Consider the following 22,123-nt stretch of genomic DNA (forward strand, 5'->3'; position numbering starts at 1 on the left):
ATTCACGGTGATTAACGCTTATGCTCCTAATCAGGGTCAGGTGCCCTTCATTCTCCAACTTATAGAAGCCGCCCTTCCGGTGGTCCGGGGGACTGTGGTGCTGTGCGGAGACTTTAACCTTACTCTGGATCCGACGGTGGATAATTCTACTGGTCGCTCTAGTGTTGCATACGGTGCTATTAGACGGGCGAGGCGTGCTCTCCTACAGCTTCAACTTTGTGATGCATGGCGCCTACAACATCCCACTGATAGGGATTATAGTTTCTACTCCCCTCCGCATGGCACCTACAGTCGTTTGGATTACATTTTCATCCAGCAACATGCTCTCCCCTGGGTAGCCTCTACGTCCATTGGCAGTATCCTGTGGTCTGATCATGCCCCGGTATACTGTACCTTACATCTCCCCTTCATCACTAAAGGCTCCTGGACTTGGAGACTGAATGAGTCCCTGCTCCTGGATGGGATGTGCCATGATGATTTACTTCAAACGGTGGAATATTTCACACTTGATCACGCTCAGGATGACACGTCCCCCTTGGTGCGTTGGGAAGCCCTTAAATGTGTTCTCAGGGGGGTCCTCATAAAACACGGAGCGCGCCTTAAAAGAGAAAGGGCCCACTCCCTTAAAATTGCGCTCCAAAAAATTAGCGCTCTTGAACTGGCCCACAAGCGTGCGTTGTCTCTTCCGATTTTACGGGAGTTACAGGTTGCCCGACAGGACGCCAGACGGCTGTTGGACTCTGCCCAGCAGCGCGCTCTCCAAGTCTGTCGCAGTAAATTCTACGAGTTTGGCAATAAGAGTGGACGCATGTTGGCCAGAGCTTTAAAAACTAAGATTGCCCAATCACACATCCCAAATACTAAAGCTCCTTCTGGCCAGGTGGTTCACACGACCCCAGAGATAGCGGATTGCTTCCATACCTTTTTCTCTAATCTTTACAACCTTGACTCTCCCACCCCTACCCACTCTCATCCGCCAGACGGGGATTCTTTCTCTTCTCCCTTCACACCGTTGTCTAGGGAGATAGCTGAGGAACTTGATAAGGACTTCACCTCCCCGGAGCTCCTTGCGGTTATAACCGATCTTCCTGGGGGAAAGAGTCCTGGCCCGGATGGCTACACTGCCAAGTTTTACAAGGTGTTGGCTGACCGGTTGTTACCGTTTTTACTGCCAGCTTTTAATTCTATCTCCCCGGAGGTCCGGTTTCCTCCTAGCTCCACCTTGGCTCATGTCACGGTTATCCCTAAGCCGGGTAAGGATCCTCAACTCTGCTCCAGTTATCGTCCCATCTCCTTGCTCAATGTAGACCTGAAAATTTACGCCAAATTGCTCGCCAATAGACTGAATAACTACCTGCCTGATCTAATCCACCCGGATCAGGTGGGCTTTGTGCCTGGTCGGGAGGCCCGTGACAACACCCTTAAAACTCTAGATATTATCCACCACGCCCAGACTAACCACATCCCGCTCATGATCCTGTCCCTAGATGCTGAAAAGGCGTTTGACAGAATATCGTGGCCTGCCCTTTACCAAACCCTTCGGCATGTGGGAATAGGACCCTCTCTCTTGGCAAAAATCATGGCATTGTATCGTACGCCTTCGGCCCAAATAAAAATAAATGGCTCCCTCTCTGCACCTTTCCCTATTTACAATGGCACGAGACAGGGTTGTCCCCTATCCCCCCTGTTGTATGTTCTGGTTATGGAACACCTCATGGCCTCCATTCGGAGCAACACGGATATTAAGGGTATTAATATTGGAGGGATGGAATACAAGTGTTCGGCATTTGCTGATGACCTATTGGTCTATCTCACAGATCCTCATGTCTCTCTTCCTTCATTGATGTCCGAGTTGTCCCGTTTTGGAACATGGTCTAATTTCAAAATCAATTTCTCTAAGTCGGAAGCGCTAAATGTTTCTCTCCCGGGCCCGTTAGTGTCGCTTCTCCAAAGTAATTTCCCCTTTTCCTGGCCCTCCAGAGGTATTACATATTTGGGTGCCCGTATAAGTGGTGACCTTACACAACTGTTTACAAATAATTATATCCCCCTACTGGCCAAGTTTCGCACTGATCTTAATTCCTGGCATAAGACTGAATTTTCCTGGTTTGGCCGTATCAATATTATTAAGATGTCGCTCCTCCCCCGCTTGCTTTATCTCCTGCAGACGATCCCCATCTCTATCCCATCCTTCTATTGGTTGCGGCTTCAGCGATGCTTCGGCTCCTTCATTTGGCCGACTAGTCGCCCACGTCTGAGTCGGGCTCTTCTGACTCGCTCCAGGGGTACGGGTGGGGTTGGTCTGCCGGATTGTAGGCTCTACTATCTAGCATCAACTCACGCATGTGTTTTAGATTTTTTTCATAACCGTGAATCAAAACTATGGGTCCGTTTGGCTCAACAACTATGTCCCAGTACCCTATCATCCCTGCCGTGGACCCTGCCCGGGAACAGACCGACTCAAACCTCCTTTGTGGTCCATCATACCCTTCTGGTATTGAGGTCCTTAGGACCTGGAAGTACGCTTATAGACCCCCTGGGTCCTTTAACTCCTATCACAGATAATCCAGCCTTTCCTGCTGGTAAGGCTGGTCGCTCCTTCCTAGGCAGGCCGTCCATCAACCCCATGTATTTTGCCCAGGTCCTCTCCGCTTCCTCTCTTCTCCCTCTAACCTCCATCTGCCCCGATACTGTGCCCTCCACTCGCCGTATATATGAATATGCCCAGTTAAAGCACTTTTATGGAGCGGTTAAGCGACGCGCACATCTTCACCGGTTGTTGACGGACTTTGAGCGCCTATGTGTCTCCACCCAGCCCCCTACCCATATCATATCCACGATATATAAGTTACTCCTTTCACAGCGTTCCCAACAACTCCCCTCCTTCTGCGGGGCCTGGGAGAGAGAATTGCATACTACATTTACTGACGCACAATAGAAGCGATGTTTCTCCCTCTCACAAAAAGCCTCTATAGCCACTAGGGCCCAAGAAACTAGCTACAAAATAGTATCTAGATGGTACCGGGTCCCGGCTGCGCTTCATAAATGGTATCCATCTATGCCTGACAATTGTTGGCGTTGTGGGGATGTAGGAGGTTGTATGTCTCATGTTTGGTGGAGTTGCCCCTTGTTGAGGAGTTTTTGGGATGCGGTACTTAAATTGATATTGGAGTCTCTGTCCCCAACTCTCCGGAAGCAGCTCTTTTATTCATGTTCCCGATGCCAATACAAGTTTATAAAAGCTCACTAGTTAGACATCTCCTTCAGGCAGCAAAGTCGGTGATCCCGCGCAGGTGGAAAACGGCAATACCCCCAACATTAGATGAGTGGTTTCGGGAAGTTGCCGGGTTTACAGCGAATGGAACACCTGGTGGCTCACTCCCCGGCAGCTGTGGTAAAATACACATCTACGTGGTCTCCTTGGATAGTGTTTCTTTCTTCTCCTTCCTACCTCACGGCTGTAACCTGAGTTGGCCTATGCTCTTGTGAAGTGTACTATGACGCTTGCTGGCTGATGTTTTTTCATCCAGAATACCCCAGAATCGGAGTCCAGGATCCCCTTGTCCTCTCCCCTCCCTCCTACTCCTCCCCCTCTTGGGACCTTTTTCTATACTTTCTCTTCCCCTGTCTAGGGTAATGTGCCGCTCCCTCTCCGTTTGAATTAAGTGGCCTCACTGTGCCTCCTGATGTTTTGCTGTAAGAATTCTCCATGCTACTGTTGTATACTGCGCAGTGTCCTTCCTATTGAGATGTGATGCACATTATTGATTTCTCTTTTTTGTTGTTGTTCTGATTTGTTTTGGATTTGGTCCACTGACCTTGTTTGTCGGTTCCATTTATGGTGTGGAGGCCTTCCCTCCACTATAGATAAATAGACTCCAAGCATATATAGGTTACAGGCTAGGTAAAGTTTAACAGGCCAACTTCCCCCCATAATGTATCGGATAGACTGCTCCGAAATATAGAACCATACCGAAGAAAAAATAGAGCATGTAGTCAGGAGTATATAAGAATATATCAGTTTTATTAATACAAAATAACATACATTTAAAAACACATCATTCAAAGACTCTAGTACTAGTACTATGGTACGACATTCAGCACGGAACGATTGTATGTAACACAAACGAAAAGGTATATACCGCAACCCAGTATACACTACCCACGGAAATAATTATAGTATATTATATCCATGTGGATTGTATACTGATCATCCACAGTGTCCTCTCAGTTATATAAGCATAAAGGTAAAATCAAGTCAACAGAGAGTCACACCGGGAGGATCAGTAATGAGAGTAGTGAGTAGTTATAGCAGAGCAGTCTTACCCATTTCAGAGAGGAGTAAGGGATATCAATACACGTCCGTGCTGTGTCGTCCACAGAAAACCCCAACGCGCGTTTCGCTGTTCTTAGTCGCTTCCTCAGGGGGTACATCACTGAGGAAGCGACTAAGAACAGCGAAACGCGCGTTGGGGTTTTCTGTGGACGACACAGCACGGACGTGTATTGATATCCCTTACTCCTCTCTGAAATGGGTAAGACTGCTCTGCTATAACTACTCACTACTCTCATTACTGATCCTCCCGGTGTGACTCTCTCTTGACTTGATTTTACCTTTATGCTTATATAACTGAGAGGACACTGTGGATGATCAGTATACAATCCACATGGATATAATATACTATAATTATTTCCGTGGGTAGTGTATACTGGTTTGCGGTATATACCTTTTCGTTTGTGTTACATACAATCGTTCCGTGCTGAATGTCGTACCATAGTACTAGTACTAGAGTCTTTGAATGATGTGTTTTTAAATGTATGTTATTTTGTATTAATAAAACTGATATATTCTTATATACTCCTGACTACATGCTCTATTTTTTCTTCGGTATGCTTCCCTCCACTATGTTGTGTAATTTTGTGTTCTGAAACTCAATAAAAAATTTTGAATAAAGTACTATATAATGTCAGGGAAACTGAAAACAAATTCTTTGTGGGCTGAAATAGGAAAATACTGTGACTCCGCCATTATTTTTTGGGTTTCGTTTTTACGGCTTTCACTGTGTGGTAAAAACAACGTAACTTTATTCTGTGTCTCAATACGATTAGGGTGATACCAAATTTTGATGTTTTTTTTTTATATTTTACTACTTTTACAAAGAAAAGACTATTTGTTACAAAAAAAATTTTTTTCTTTCACCACATTCCGAGAGCCATAACGTTTATATTTTTTGGTCGATTGAGCGGTGTGATGGCTTATTTTAGGCGGGATGAGCTGTAGATTTTATTGGTACCATTGTTTGGTACATACAACTTTTTGATCACTTTTTATGACATTTTATGTAGAGCTAATGTGACAAAAAAAAAATTTGGGCGTTTTAAATTCTTTATTTTTTACGGCGTTCACCGTGTGAGTTAGATAATGGTATATGGTAAAAGTTTGGATTTTTACAGACACAGCGATATCAATTTTGTTTATTTTTTTTTACATTACTTTAGAAGAAATGTGTTTTTTTTTAACATTTAGTATTCTTTTTTTCTCTACTAATAACATTATTTAACTCTTTTATACACATTTTATTAGTCCCCCTAGGGGACTTGGACTAGTGACCGTTAGATTGCTGGTACAATACAATACTAATCTATTGCAGTATATACTGTCATTTTTATAGGTTTCTGTAACAGCGCGATCGCTGTTCCTGTCCGTTAGTCCCGGGTGTCAGCTGTAATACACTGCTGACACCCGCAGCGTATGGAGTGGCTCAGCATGTTAGCCTGCTCCATACGTCACCCTCCACACCACGACATGCTATTACATCATGGTGTGAGAAGGAGTTAATGCACAGCGGATGGTGATAAAGTGAAAATTGCAATTTTCCACTGATATGCCATTTTAGTGCACAATATGTTGTGCCCAGTTTGTGCCACTGAAGACAAATACCTCATAAAATATTAAGCGGGTTCTCCCGGGTATGGCGATGGCATATATATGGACGTAAACTGCTGTTTGGACACGCTGCACGGCTCAGAAGGGAGGGAGCGGCATTTGGCTTTTGGAGCACAGATTTTGCTTGGTAGTGGTTCTGTTTGGGGTTTTACTGGTATTTTTAGTTCATAATGTGGGGGCATTGTAATAATAAAAAGAAAAACGTGGGGGGCATATGTAAGCTGTGCGGAGTACATCAGGGCATATGTAGGCTGTGCAGAGTATATCAGGGCATAATGATGCGGTAAATAAAGAATAATTCATAGATATATGGCCAGTCTCACCCTGATAAATGGTGCCCAATCTTTTCCGCTTTTGGAACACTCTGCACATTTTGCTTCGCCATATTCTAAGAGCTGTAACTATTTTATTTTTTCTCCTCCGGAGCTCTGTTATGGCTTATTTGCTACGGGACAATCTGTAGCTTTCATTGGCACCATTTTGGGGTACGTGCAATTTTTTTATGACTTTTTATAAAAAATTTTGGCAAGCAGGGTGACCAAAAACCAGCAATTCTGACAATGTTTTTTATTCTTTTTTTTTTTTTTTTTACATTGTTCACCGTGGGCTATAAATGACAATTTTACTTTATTCTGCACGTCGATACGATTACAGCGATACCATATATATATATATATATATATATATATATATATATATATATACACTACCGTTCAAAAGTTTGGGGTCACCCAGACAATTTTGTGTTTTCCATGAAAACTCACACTTATATTTATCAAATGAGTTGCAAAATGACTAGAAAATATAGTCAAGACATTGACAAGGTTAGAAATAATGATTTTTATTTGAAATAATAATTTTCTCCTTCAAACTTTGCTTTCGTCAAAGAATGCTCCATTTGTAACAATTACAGCATTGCAGACCTTTGGCATTCTAGCTGTTAATTTGCTGAGGTAATCGGGAGAAATGTCACCCCATGCTTCCAGAAGCCCCTCCCAGAAGTTGGATTGGCTTGTTGGGCACTTCTTGCGTACCATACGGTCAAGCTGCTCCCACAACAGCTCTATGGGGTTGAGATCTGGTGACTGCGCTGCCCACTCCATTACAGATAGAATACCAGCTGCCTGCTTCTTCCCTAAATAGTTCTTGCATAATTTGGAGGTGTGCTTTGGGTCATTGTCCTGTTGTAGGATGAAATTGGCTCCAATCAAGCGCTGTCCACAGGATATGGCATGGCGTTGCAAAATGGAGTGATAGCCTTCCTTATTCAAAATCCCTTTTACCTTGTACAAATCTCCCACTTTACCAGCACCAAAGCAAGACCAGACCATCACATTACCTCCACCATGCTTGACAGATGGAGTCAGGCACTCTTCCAGCATCTTTTCAGTTGTTCTGCGTCTCACAAATGTTCTTCTGTGTGATCCAAACACCTCAAACTTCGATTAGTCTGTCCATAACACTTTTTTCCAATCTTCCTCTGTCCAATATCTGTGTGCTTTTGCACATATTAATCTTTTCCTTTTATTAGCCAGTCTCAGATATGGCTTTTTCTTTGCGGGTACTATTTAATTAAGCTGCCAGTTGAGGACCTGTGAGGCGTCTATTTCTCAAACTAGAGACTCTAATGTACTTGTCTTGTTGCTCAGTTGCTCAGCTGGACCTCCCACTTCTCTTTCTACTCTGGTTAGAGCCTGTGTGTGCTGTCCTCTGAAGGGAGTAGTACACACCATTGTAGGAAATCTTGAGTTTCTTGGCAATTTCTCGCATGGAATAGCCTTTATTTCTAAGAACAAGAATAGACTGTCGAGTTTCACATGAAAGCTCTCTTTTTCTAGCCATTTTGAGAGTTTAATCGAACCCACAAATGTAATGCTCCAGATTCACAACTAGCTCAAAGGAAGGTCAGTTTTATAGCTCCTCTAAACCACAAAACTGTTTACAGCGGTGCTAACAAAATTGCACAAGGGTTTTCATGTGTTTTCTAATCATCAATTAGCCTTCTAACACAGTTAGCAAACACAATGTACCATTAGAACACTGGAGTGATGGTTGCTGGAAATGGGCCTCTATACACCTATGTAGATATTGCATTAAAAACCAGACGATTGCAGCTAGAATAGTCATTTAGCACATTAACAATGTATAGAGTGTATTTCTGATTAATTTAATGTTATCTTCATTGAAAAAAACTGTGCTTTTCTTTCAAAAATAAGGACATTTCTAAGTGACCCTAAACTTTTGAACGGTAGTGTAAATATATATATATATTTATATATATTTATGTTTTGCAGCGTTGGCACCGTAAAATCACTTTTTTAAAATTTATTTTTTGTGTCACCATATTCTGAAAGCCATAACTTTTTTATTTTTCAGTCAAAAAAACTGTGTAAGGGCTTGTTTTTTGTGGGACCTATGTAGCGTAATGTATTATAACTCTCATTGTGACGCTGACAGTGTTTTTGAGACATTTTTTATTTTGCGTGTGCACATACATTTACTCTGACAGGAAGACTAACAGAACCAGCCGGGGGCTTCTGTACATGGCAGCGTCTGGCCTCCGGTTGCCATGCCAACCATCGGCACCCCCTTTCAATCACAACGTGGGGGCTGCCGATCTCACGCATTTAAGGGGTTAATTGCCAATATCAGTGGTGATGGACCGCTGGCCGGCAACAGTGGAGTGTCAGCTGCCGTAGACAGCTGACCTCCTGCTTCCCTGTGCATACTGTCATCGACAGTGTGCATCGGGAACGACTCAGTAACTTCCTGTCGCTCTGAAAGGAAGCTTATCAGAACCAGCCGGAGGCTGGTCCACATAGGCTTCTGTAAATGGCAGACCCGGAGGCCATTGTCTGGCCTCCGGTTGCCATGCCCACCATCAGCACCCCATGAGATCGCATCGTGGGGGCTGCCAATCTGCTACAAACCCCTTAAATGATGCGATCGCAATAAATCGCTGCATTTAAGGGGTTAATTGACAAAATCAGCCGCAATGGACCGCGGGCCAGCAAGAGTCGGAGACAGCTGACTTCCCGGTTCCCGGTGCTCACTCTCACCGACAGTGTGCACCGGGAACGACTCAGTAACAGTACGCCCTGGTGCGCGAAGCCCTGGTGCGCAAAGTAACCTCCCACCAGAATGTACAGTTGTGTCCTGGTGCACCCAGGGGTTAAAAAATTCATTTATTTCAAAAATCTACTTCAAAGGTGTACATAGCCTTTAATTTACTGAAACTGTACAACACCTTTCTGGATTTCGGTGTTTTATTTGCTCCTTACATTACACATTTCTTTTCCTCAAACTATATGCATTCCATTCCATGTGTTGATATAAATCATGTATTGGTGGGAGTTTTAGCAAGTTCAGCAGGTTTGACTAGAGAAAACAATAAGCAAAGAATGACAATTGCAAAACTTACCCTGTGTTGAGCCGTAAAGAATTTACATGTGGAATCCATCTAGAAAAATAACCCTAAGGTAATCTCGCTCCAAAACACAAACGGGTTATTGATATCACTGGTGTCTCAATGGCTGCCCTATGTGGATAGGTATTATGAATTCAGGAATAGGACATAGAAGACATTTATACCGTGGACATAGCCATTTTGTGGGCAATACCGCCGAGAATCCTGGATATTAGTCCCAAAAGCCAGGCAGTAGTTTCCCTTTCATCACTCCAATCATATCATTTCTTTCTTGTTGCAAAGTCTATTGAGCAAAGTGGACGCACCACGGGACGAGTTGTACTTTGTGTAGGTGGATTTTTTTGGTACATTTACATTACCATTTAATTTATATAAATTTTTATTTTGGCAAAAATGAAGAAAAAAGCAGTTCCGCTTCAGTTTGTTTTTTTTTGTTTTTTTTTTACAGCATACACTAATCATCATAAATGATGTTATACATTTGTTGTGCAGATTGTTATACTCATGGTGATTCCAAATACGTGTATATTATTTATGTTTTGGGACTTATATTTTGTAAAGTTTATTAACAATAAAAAAATTTGCATTTGTGTGCATTTTTTTTGCTGATTTTTTTACATTTAACATGACTTTTTTTCTTTTACTCATTTAACTCTTTTTTTTTTTATATATATATCATGGGGGATTTTTCATTTTGATTTAGATTTTTTTTAACTGTAAGGTACTAGCATATATCTATATGCCAGTGCATTAGCCTGTGTACTGATAGCACACAGGCAGTTGTTAGGGCATACCTGAGTATGCCCTAACAACAGGAAATATGGTCAGACAGCCCTGGAGTCCTTCAATGGACCCTGGGCTGTTTGGCCATAAGAGGTATGGCCATCGATCGTGCCACAGAGATTCCCTGTGACGCGATCAAAAGGTGGTCCCCCTTCCCATTTTCCCTTTGAATGCTGCGATCAGCTTTAATAGTGGCATTCAAAGAGTTAACAGCAGAGAGAAGAGGTTTCTCTTATCTCCGCCATTAGAGCGAGGCCTCGGCTGTGTATTACAGCCATTGCCCCGCTCCTGATCGTGTGGGCACACTTGCTGTGCCCGCGCGATGAGCATGACGTCTATGCTCGTCATGATGACGCAACGTCTAGCCGCTCATGACGAGCATAGACAGCGTGTCACTAACCAGTCAATTTACTTTTGATGCTTTTATATGACAACAACAACAACATTGTTCCCCTTTTTATTTCCAACAACATATACTGTATACTGACTTCATCATTTTGTCTCATTTATTGGGTTCTTGGTTTCATTAAAGGTTATGTACGCTTCTGAAAACTATTTCACAGATTACATATAGAGATAAAGAGGTTTCCACGTTCTGACAACTGATGACCTATCCACCGGATAGGTTATAAGTATATGATTAGTGCGGGTCCGACACCCGAAACCCGCACTGATCAGCTGCTGCGGCAGCCTCCGTGCACCGGACCATATTCCCGGAAGCAGATGGCTCGGATCAAAGAATAGTGGCCGAGCTGCAGTACTGCAGCTCTGCTCCTATTCGAGTGAATAGGAGCAGAGCCACAGTTCTGCCGAATGGCCGCTATGCAGTGGCCGGAGCCATCTGCTTCCGGCTCCAACTACTGCATACTGTTCAAAATATGTGGTGCCCGGAGGCAGCAAGATCAGCTGATCGGTGCGGGGGTTTCGGACCCACACCGACCATATACTGATAACCTATCCGGTGGATAGGTCATCAGTTGACTGAACGTGGAAAACCCCTTTAACCTGCATACATAAAAGGTTGAGTAACTCTTCTGATCCTGAGTGACTGCATTGTACTTCAGAACTGCATTCACAATTCTGCTGATTGTCACTAGAAACAGTCAACAAGCTTATCGATATACACAGCCCTAGCAGCTTGGCTGAGCTCTTAAAATGCTAGGGGATGTTTAAATAAATCAGACTTCTGTAAAGTGGCAGGTGTAAAGACTGTGTTACCAAGGGATTTGATGTGGGGCTAAACTGAGGAGCAGAGTCGAAGGGGACCCCAGATATTCACCCTTCAACCTCTGTATGAAGACTGGACTTTGCTACTGGGGAACCCCAGGTCGCTAGCCCCAGAGTAGTCTACCTTGGTAACGGACAACGAAAACAGGCGTAGTACAAAATCAGACAGAATTCCAGGTTAGGTATAGCAAAAGTCAGGGTAGGCAGCAGATGGGCACTCACAGTTGGTAAAGCAAAAGGTCAGGGCAGGTGACTGAGGTTAATCATGGGTCCCAAGCAGGAGGTCAGAGCAGACAAACCCTTTAAATTGCATTCTCTATTAATTTGCCTACAGGGTAATGTTCAAAACTATGATATGAAAGCCTCTCTGGTGAATTCTCAAAATTTCAAAAACACAAAATTAAATTGCTTAGGAGAAATTATGTCTCAAAGATTTAGGCTGCTTTGTAGAAGAATCTGTCCTTTCCTGGTCTTGGTCCTGTGCTACTGCCGGTTAGTGTTGTCAGAGGGGAAGTGGTGTGGATCAAAATTACTATATGGGCCACATCAATGTCCATATCCCAAATGTTGCTACTTGCAGTCATACGATGTCATGAAACTGCACGCATAGTAGAGATCTGGAAGAGTTTATGAAAGAATACATACAATTCTGCATTTACAATATATTTATGGGGACATCATCGAAATCTCTATTTCTTGTTTCAGCTGTGAAAAGTTTTCCTTGTATTTTCTACTTTTGGAAACATTAGTTTGTATTAATATGTGTCAACATTTCCTCTTTCATTGTTTTATAAATTTTTTCATTATCTTGGTGTTTTGTTGTCTTTGGTCAAAATGTTGTCTATTTTTATCATTACTAAGGTGCGGCTCTCGTAAAACTGGATTTTCATGGTAAACATAGCTCTGCATCTGAAGCAAAAAAATAAAATAAAAAATGTGGTCTGACTTGCTTTACTTTAAAGAAGTTTTTTTAGTGGTGGGTAGGAGGAGAATTTCTGTGATGAAAACAAAAAAAAAACAAAACACTCAAATATATGGGGTAGGGTTTTTCTTTTAAAAAAAATAAATAAAATCATATTTTACCAGAAATACATATTTGTAAAAGCAAATAGGGAAATTTTTAAAATATAAGGACTCATGCACATGACTGTATTACAGTTCTGTTTTATACGGTGCTGTAATAGGGCGTCTATAGAGGTACATGGGGCCTCTACATATTTTGGACTGCATGTATGGTGCTTTATTTGGTTACTATATGAGTTGCAAGTACTTCCTTATGAGTACTGTACTGAGTCATGCAGATTTTAAATATGTAGATCAATGATGTGTGCTAAAGTCTCTGCAATCGCTGTGGATTCTATATACCCAAAATTCTGCAAAAAAAAAATGACAGTACAATGCATGTTAATATAGCTTTTAAAACCCCATTTACATGAAGTCTAAGAAAACAGCGCAGATTTCAGGTCAAGCAGCAGATTTTTTATATCCGCATCATTCGTATTATTTTGTGGAATTGCCAAGAATTTCACCCTTTGCAATGCAAGTCCACTGAAAAATCTGCATGGAATAAATGCTAATTTTTCAGTGGATTCGCAGCTTTTTGCCATGGTGGATTTGTAGCAAGATCTGTATCAGATTTTTTTTTTATGGCCAACCCAAGTATATTGATGCAAACACTTAGTCCCCATTTCCTTCAATACTTTGTTTTCTCATTTTTTGTTTTAGACCAACATTTGCTTCCAGCCCCTGAAAATATCTCTGTGGTCTCTATCAACCTGAAGCATTTTCTGCACTGGGATCCAGTAATGGCAGCCGGAAATGTGACTTATTCTGTTCAATCTCAAGGGTAATGACTGATTTACTTTGTGTTCCTTCATTGTGTCTTCCGATTTCTTTATATGTTAAGGAAGTGGAACATCTTGAATGATTCAGGTTCTTGTTATTTGGGAGTGTACCTCCTGCGCCTAGATACCTTCTAGTTTATATATGTGACTATCCAGTATACAAGGCTGAACTTTGAAAGGTCCAGTATGGCTGACCTAGGACATTAGGGTAGAATGTAAAGTTTACGTGGACAGACAGACAGTTCTCTAATATCTATCACCAGGAAAACAAGGATCATGAATGTTTGGTCTCTTACCTATACAATCCTATGTTGCTTCTTTCATGCCTCCCAACCATCCCGGATCCAGCGGGACAGTCCTGAATTCCAGACGGTGTGCCGCTGCCCCGGGTGATCTGCGGCATGTTGTCAACATGATCTATATCTGCAGAATGCAGATACAGTTGAATTCAATTGTGTAGCAGGGAGACTTTTTGCAGTGCTTGAAAGTTGGAAGGTGTTTCTGGAGATAAGTGGCACAAGAGGTGTCTGAAAGCCATTTTTCACTTTTTAGTCTATTACAACAACATGAAATACAGAGATATTGCCATTTTTAAATTCAGTTGTCATTTTTTTGTAAAGGTGACAACAGGAAGTGCAATCATATTTGTTGTCACATTTAGTAGACTTGAGATGAGAAAATATGATCCTTTTTCGACACTCGTCTCCATGGATTGTGTCTAGTATTGCAGCCCAGCCAAAAATGATACTCCATATAAATGATAAAGCTACATGATTTTCTTTTATTTTACTGTCATTAGTCCAAAAAGATAGAATAGTGAAACAGGCAATTGACAAACTTTCAAATCGTATTAGACAATATAACCCAAAACCGTGTTAAATCACTTCCTATGGGCTGAGCAAAAGCTCAAATGATTGGTTGGTTTTATGAGCTCAATAATATTGGCCTCCCCTTAATCAATTTTTGGTCTCATCGAAGAATTCCAATTCCCTGCCGACTGGAGTTTAGCCAGAGGGATAAAGGACCATTCACACTAGACAATAATCATTCGATTCTCTTATTTCCAAGCTATCTTAACCACTTACTGACCAGTAGCTTTACCCCCATTTCTGACCAGGCATATTTTCAAGTTTTAGCCATGTGCCAATTTAAAAGCAAATGATTGTATTCCAACCTACATGTATTTGGTCTTTTTCTCAGAACATATTGGGCTTCTATAATGTGTAAAAAAAATAAGTGAAATATGAAACTTTTTAAAAAATGTAGAAGAAAAAAAGGGAAACATTAAAAAAAAATGTAAATATGTAATTTTAGGTGAATTGGCGTGTTTATGCATATGATCTCTACTAATTTATATGGATTGGTGAGTGAATGGCTGTCCCTCCTCCACCACAGATGTAAACTGTTTATAGTTTAATAGTTTAATACGTAGTAATAGTGGGGTTCACCGGCTTGTGTCGCCCACTACTACTACCTCCTTTATATCAGGGTCACTAGGGTTATGTCTAGTTCCCCTAACTTTTTCGTATACTAACGTCAATCTAATTGCTTTGCTACTAAGTAAGGGAATACAATTGTATAGTAAATAAAAGTTAATATTTATTATTACAAACAGTAATCACTCTTAGATATAAAATACACCAAACACAGTAAATAATCACAGTATAGTATCAGTGTATTCTAATACACATAACAAGTAATATGTATTGAATGCACTAACACTACACCGGGCACAGTATTATTAACAAGGTATTACAATACTAATCTATACCACCACCCACTTATCTAAACATACATATAATTTGCTTTACAATACACACACACTCACTGTTTCTGTCCCACTCCCTCTTAACTATACCTGTCCCTGTACACTAAGGGTTAACAAGGGAGGTGGAGGATAAAGGGTTACCAGGGGATATTCAGGTAAAGGGTTAACAATGGGAACATGGGATATGCAGGTAATGGGCAGGCAGGTTGGAAAGGGTTAACTAGGGATGTACACAAGGGAAATGTAAGTTTAGTAAAGGGTTAACCAGGGGATGTGCAGGTAATGTGAGGCAGGTGGGAAAGGGTTACCTAAGGGAAATGTGGGTAGGTAAAGGGTTAACCAGGGGATGTGCAGGTAATGTGAGGGTTGGAAGGGTTAAACTAGGGGAAGGTAAGGGTTTACTCAGGGGAAGATACGAGCGTATGGGAGAGAGGGTTAAAGTGCAGGGCTAGGGGGGGGGGGGGGTGTGCTCTAGGGGAATAGGCAGAGAGAGAGAGAGAGGTGGGAACGCTCGTTGTCCAGGGGAGTGAAAGGGCTAAATGCAGCTGTTGCTGCACTTGATACTTAGCATGTAGATGGAGGACGTTGGTGGAGTAGGAGCAGGAGAGCCGCTTCGTTGGTGGAGAGGTGGGGGAGGCAGGATCCACTGAGCTCATCGGTCGGTGAAATGGTGAGGGAGGTAGGCTGCGCTGCTGAGCGTACCAACACATGGCTATTTAAACCCTGTCTGTACGCTCTAAAATGGGTGCGAGTGGCGCTCGCCCCCGGCTAACATCTCAATAGGGGACACTTCCCTTTACATAAATATTTACTACTAGTGATCATTTCATGTTTTTACATTTCTTTTCACTGTTATATTCACTATGCACCTATGTTATATATGTGCTACACGTTTGCTGTGCACTTTGTACATTGATTATATTAATGATGTATTTAAATTGTATCACTTTGCTTGAAAAAAGTTCCATGGTGGATCTGAAACATCGCTTGGCATTTAACAATGGCAAATGAAACCAAAGATTTTTACACTGGACCTTGCTGGAATGCTTTAACTTTCTTCATTGTATGGTATTTTGAGCTGTGGATTAAGCTCTAGCTGCTTTGGACCCACCACCTTACTGCCTAAGGGCAGATTTACACGAGCATGTGCGTTTTGCGCGTGCAAAAAACGCAGCGTTTTGCGCGCGCAAAAGGTACTTGACAGCTCCGTGTGTCATGACCATATGGTGTGCGGCTGCGTGCTTTTCGCGCAGCCGCCATCATTATGACACTCCTTATGTTTGTAAACAGAAAAGCACATGGTGCTTTTCTGTTTGCAATCATAGTTTGCCTGCTGTTGCGCGAATCACGCACGTCCCACAGAGGTGCCTCCGTGTGGCATGCGTGATTTTCATGCACCCATTGAGTTCAATGGGTGCGTGATGCGTGAAAAACGGGCAAATATAGGACATGTCGTGAGTTTTACGCAGCGGACTCACGCTGCGCAAAAATGACTGACAGCTCCATAGACTAGCATAGGTGCGTGCGATGCGCGTGAAAAGCGTGTGAAAATCCGCCCTAAGTGCTGTTTCAACTGAATTTTTCTGCATACACATTACTGTGCAAAAGTTTAAGTCAGTTTTGGAAAAATGCTGCAAAGTAAGAATGCTTTCTAAAATAGAAATGTTAATAGTTTTTTATAAAAAAATTTAACAAAATGCAAAGTGAATGAACAGAAGAGAAATCTAAATGATATCAATATTTGGTGTGACCACCCTTTGCCTTCAAAACAGAATCAATTCTTCTAGGTACACATGGACACAGTTTTTGAAGGAACTCGGCAGGGAGTTTGTTCCAAACATCTTGGAGAACTAACCACAGATCTTCTGTAGATTTAGGGCATGACCAGACGTTGCGGAATTGCTCTGGAATTCCGCTGTGGACAGTCCGCTGCGGAAATCCGCAGCGTACACGTTTCTCCATTGCTTTCCACACCTTTTTCGTTAAGTTCGTTAACACGTTGCGGAAAATTCCGCTGCGGAGCATAGGCTGTGGTGCGGAATTTGGTGTCCGCAGCATACACTGGTTGGAATTTCTCAATTGACTTCAATGGAGAGTCAAAATTCCGCAATGAAGTCCGCAGATGTTATGTGTGTTGCGTAGCGTATTTGTTTTACGAACATGACATTTCTTCATTCTGGTTGGACCTCTGTATTTCTAGGTCTATAGCCAGACTGAGGAAGTCAATGGGGCTCCCGTAATTACGGGTGACTACGTGTGTGCACCCGTAATTACGGGAGCGTTGCTAGGCGACGTTAGTAAATAGTCACTGTCCAGGGTGCTGAAAGTATTAAACGATCGGCAGTAACTGTTTCAGCACCCTGGACAGTGACTTCCGATCACAATATACATCAACCTGTTAAAAAAATAGAAGTTCCTACTTACCGAGAACTCCCTGCTTCTTCCTCCAGTCCGGCCTCCCGGGATGACGTTTCAGTCAAAGTGGCGGCTACAGCCAATTACAGGCCAATCACAGGCTGCAGCGGTCACATGGACTGCTGCGTCCTCCAGGGAGGTCGGGCTGAATGTTGAAAGACCACCAAGACAAAGGCCGGGTAAGTAAGAATTTCTTTTACTTTTACTAAGGAAAGGGCTGTCCCTTCTCTTATTCTGCACTAATAGAGAGAAGGGAAGTACTTTCACCTCAATACGCAACGGCTAGTCTGCATCAATTTACTGCCCATTTTAGGCAGATCCGCAACAGAATCTGCAACGCAGATTCTGTGCGGCATTGATGCGGACAGTGTATGCAGAACTCCGCCACGTCTGGTCATGCCCTTAGTGTTCCTCAAATCCTTCTGTCTTTTTGTGTAATCCCAGACAAACTTAATGATGTTGAGATCAGGGCTCTTGGGGACCATATCATCACTTCCAGGGCTCCTTGTTTTTCTTTACACTGAAGATAGTTCTTAATAACATTGGCTGTATGCAGGGCCGCCATCAGGAATTTCTGGGCCCCATACAGCCAAGATGTCTGGGCCCCCCCCTCCATTACCGGGGGTGGGCAACGGAGATTGTGGCACTCACGTTTGTACATTATTCGCATTAACTGATTTTGGTGCTGATGTCAATTACAGTGAAGGAAACCATGGAGCCGTCAGTGACCGGTTAATTCTCCGGATTTTGATCTATTTAGCTAAAACGTATCCGACTGTATGGCATACAGTGGGATACGTCGCCTGGGGAATGGCCCAGGGGAAACTCCTGAAGTCACTGCCCATGAACAGGGCTGGAGCCTTCTACTAGCGCTCTGCCCAGGGACTCTGGCACCTTTCCTGATGTCCATATACGTAAAGTGACATCTGAAGTTTTGCAAAGTCTGAGTACACGGCCGGAGCGTCGGCAACGCTCTGGCCAGGGATTCCGGCCCTGGAGAATCCACTGACGTCACTTTACATATATGGACAGTGATGTCAGGAGCTTTCCCAGGGATAAAGTCAGCGGGTAGAGCACTCGTGATGCTGCCTGGGGACTCCGGAATAACAAAGTCTACTACACTATTCCATCCTTCAAAAAGAAGGTAAACCGACGTCTACCAGCCCGATGGAGGCTAAAAGGACATAATGGAGCCCTGTGAATGATAGTCTACGTTGTTTATACTGTAAGGTAGGAGATTTCCTGACGTACACGATAAACTTAGAGCAACAACACGATGTGAAGGGGGAAGGGTGGGGGAAGCGCTTGTGAGGATGTAAGGAGAACTAATGCTCCGCTCTTACGTTGCCATTAAAGTTCAATGTGTTTTTCCACAGCAAAAAATCGGAGGCTTTCCCTTTGATTCCTGGCGCAGATGCTACAAGCGTGTAGCAGATCTGCACGAGAATAAGGCCCTGTTCACACAGAGTTGTTTGCCACATTTTTTTCAGCGGAAACCGCGGCAAAAAACATCTGAAATCACCTCCTATTGATTTCAACGGGAGAGGAAGGCGTTTTTTTCCCGCGAGAGAAAGAAGCGACATGCTCTTTCTTCAGGCATTTCCGTCTCTGACCTCCCATTGACATCAATGGGAGGCAGAGAAAGCCTGAAGGAATTTCAAGGCAGATTTTTCTGCCTGCAAAAAGCTGTGTGAACAAGGCCTAAGTCCCATTGTCATTCAAAGTTGCTCATCCTCGGCTTTTCCATGTAATATTAGTCGCCCGCTACTTATTGCTGCGGCGGATTTCTTTTCATGGTGCGGACAAAAATACACGTGGAAAATTTTTCACAGCATGTGAACTGGGTTGCGGAAACCTCATATTCATGGGATGCAGAATCATCGGCATGTCATCAGAATCCGTATCAAATCCAACATGTGTGAACGGGGCCATAGTGGGAGTTCAAAAAATCTCTGTTAGGCCAAATGCACACGATACTTATCACGTGCAAATTTGTCGCGGGTATTTTCGTGCGGCAAATCCGCAGTGTAATACTGGACCAGCAAAGTAAATGAGATCAAGAAATCTCATTTACATGTCGCATTTTCTGCACAAAAATTTACCTGCGGTACGTATTTGAAAATATGCTACAGGTCACTTTATCTTGCGTTTCCGCTTGTGAATGGTTTCTGACTAGTTTAAAAAATAATAAAAAAATCTGCAGCATAAAACCTTCACCTATTTCCGCATCAAAAAGTTAAAACTGCACCTAAAAACTAATCAAAAAACGCACTAATACGTGCAGATATTACCTGCGGAATTACCTGCGGTTTTGATGCAGATTTTGTGCGCCAAATTCCTCAATGTGTGCGTTACAGAATTTGCTGGGGATTTACAGCAAATTAACCCTTTACATTGTTTAGGATAAAATAAGTTACAATTCTGCAACATTAGGGTATGTTCACACAGCTTATTTTCGGCCGTTTTTTTGGCCGTAAACGTCCGAAATATCAGAAGCAGAACGCCTTCAAACATCTGCCCATTGATTTCAATGAGAAAAAAACGGCGTTGTGTTCCAATGGGCCGTTCTTTTTACAACTGCCGCGTAAAAAAACGGCCACGAAAAAGAAGTGCAGGTCATTTCTTCAGACGTTTCTGGAGCCGTTTTTTCATTGACTATAAAAAAACAGCTCCAAAAACGTCCGTAAAAAACACAGCGAAAAACACGAGTTTGCTTAAAAAACTTCTGAAAATCAGGAGCTGTTTTCGCTTGAATATCTCCGTATTTTCAGACTGTTTTTGCTAATTGTGTGAACATACCCTAATAGGCATGCAGCGTATTTAACCCCTTCCCTCCTCAGCCATTTTTTGGATTTTAACTTTTCTTTTTTCCTCTCCGCCTTCCAAAAGCTATAATTTTTTTTACTTGAGGGCTTGTTTTTTTGCGGTACAAGTTGTAGTTTTTCATGGCACCATTTATTGTACCGCATAATGTACTGGGAAGCTGAAAAAATATTATTTGTGGGGTGAAACGGGCATGAGGTTTTGACAAACCCCATTCACATGAGTTAGGACTTATTCAGACTAACGTGTTAATCGTCCATGTGAAGGATGTTTTTTTTAATGGCCGTCACACGGCTGCATGTATTTCTATAAGGATATTCACATGGTCGTTGTTCTGAAGCCTATTTTTGTGCGTTTTCACGGATCCCTCAATAGACTCAAGTCTGTGAAAACGGGTCCCGCACGGCTGCAGATCGGCCACGAAAAACGGCCGTTCTTCACGTCTGATTTCACACACGTTGGTCTGAATATTGCCTTAGGCCTTATTTACACGGACGTGTCCATTTTGCACGCGCAAAAAACGCTGCGTTTTGCGTTAGCAATAGTTCAGTGTGGCATCAGCATATGGTGCGTGGCTGCATGATTTTCGCGCAGCCGGCATCATTATGACACTCTGTTCTGATGTTACAACACAGTAAAGAAGGAGGGGCGTTGCGAGGGGGGGGCCCGTGAGCGTTGCGAGGGGGGGCAGCAACAGTCCGAGGGGGGGGGCGACGGCAGCCCGGCGGGCCCCTTTACTTCTTCCATGTGGCCGGGTCCCTGGCGGGAGTACCAGTAATACCCGCCTGATGGCGGCCCTTGCTGTATGTTTGAGGTAGTTATTCTGCTGCAGACTAAATTTGGAGCCAATCAAACGCCTCCCTGATAGTATTAGATGATGGATAAGTATCTGCCCGTATTTCTCAGCATTAAGTACACCATTAAAGGGGTTGTCCGGGGACAAATTTATTTTTTAAAAAGTTACATTGCATTCATATTTTTATGTAAAAAGAAGTCCGTTACTAATGTACTTTAATTTAAAATTCAGTACTAAATGGTGCCGTTTAAACCCGGTGTTCCCTGTAGTCCTGTAGCTTTTCTAATATTGATGACATGGCCCCACGTGACTGAGGGCTTGCTTCCTGTGCAGTTCGTGTCGGTGTGTTATCAATGGCATGAATGAACGCAAGGGGCAGTCGCATTTCCTATTGCTGGAGTCCCCGAGCAGAGCATTAGCTAGCCCTTTGCTCGGGACTCTAGCACTGCTCCCGACATTTGTTCACTGACTTCAGGGGTTTCCTATAGCTGGAGTTCCCGAGCAGAGCATTAGCTGATGCTCTGCTCGGGGACTCCACTACTGCTGCAAATGTCACTGTCCATATATGGACAGTGACTTTAGGGGTTTCCTATAGATGGAGACCCAGAGCTCTGCCTGGGGACACCCGTACTGCTGCCAACGTCACTGTCCATATATGGACAGTGACGTCGGCAGCAGTACGGGAGTCCCCAGGCAGAGCATCAGCTGATGCTCTGCCTGGGGACTCCAAGATTTGTGCCAACGTCACTGTCACTGTATATATATGGACAGTGATGTCGTCAGCAGTACGGGAGTCCCCAGGCAGAGCATCAGCTTATAGGTGCAAGGAAGTCTAAGACTTCAAACAATACAATATCCAAAACTGGTGACAGCACTCTGCAAACACTAATGCCACCAAAACAATAAATAAATAAATAAATAAATATGCATTGCTGCTGAATCTACTTACAATATTGAGGTTCCTAGCGCACATTGTGATCAAATTGTGTGAGCCTACTTGTCACAACAAGGCGACCTCTATGAGGTGGGTACCTACAATGCTCCTTCCTTGCACCTCTATACATGTTTTGTTTCATTTTGTTGGTATGTGCTG

General features: G+C 43.0%; 1 protein-coding gene across 2 annotated transcripts in view; it reads left to right on the top strand.

Moving 5' to 3' along the window:
- The window catches only part of IL20RB (interleukin 20 receptor subunit beta), a 121,506-nt gene that overhangs the window by 22,460 nt on the left and 76,923 nt on the right, over positions 1 to 22,123 (top strand). Inside the window, exon 3 of one of the 2 annotated variants that reach the window (XM_075861187.1) lies at positions 13,110 to 13,230. The exons of the other annotated variant lie outside the window; for it this stretch is intronic. Coding sequence (XP_075717302.1) covers positions 13,110 to 13,230 — 121 coding nt within the window. The remainder of the gene's footprint in view (positions 1 to 13,109; positions 13,231 to 22,123) is intronic. 2 annotated transcript variants of the gene reach the window in all.

This window comes from Rhinoderma darwinii, chromosome 4, assembly GCF_050947455.1.
Source record: "Rhinoderma darwinii isolate aRhiDar2 chromosome 4, aRhiDar2.hap1, whole genome shotgun sequence".
NCBI lineage: Eukaryota > Metazoa > Chordata > Amphibia > Anura > Rhinodermatidae > Rhinoderma > Rhinoderma darwinii.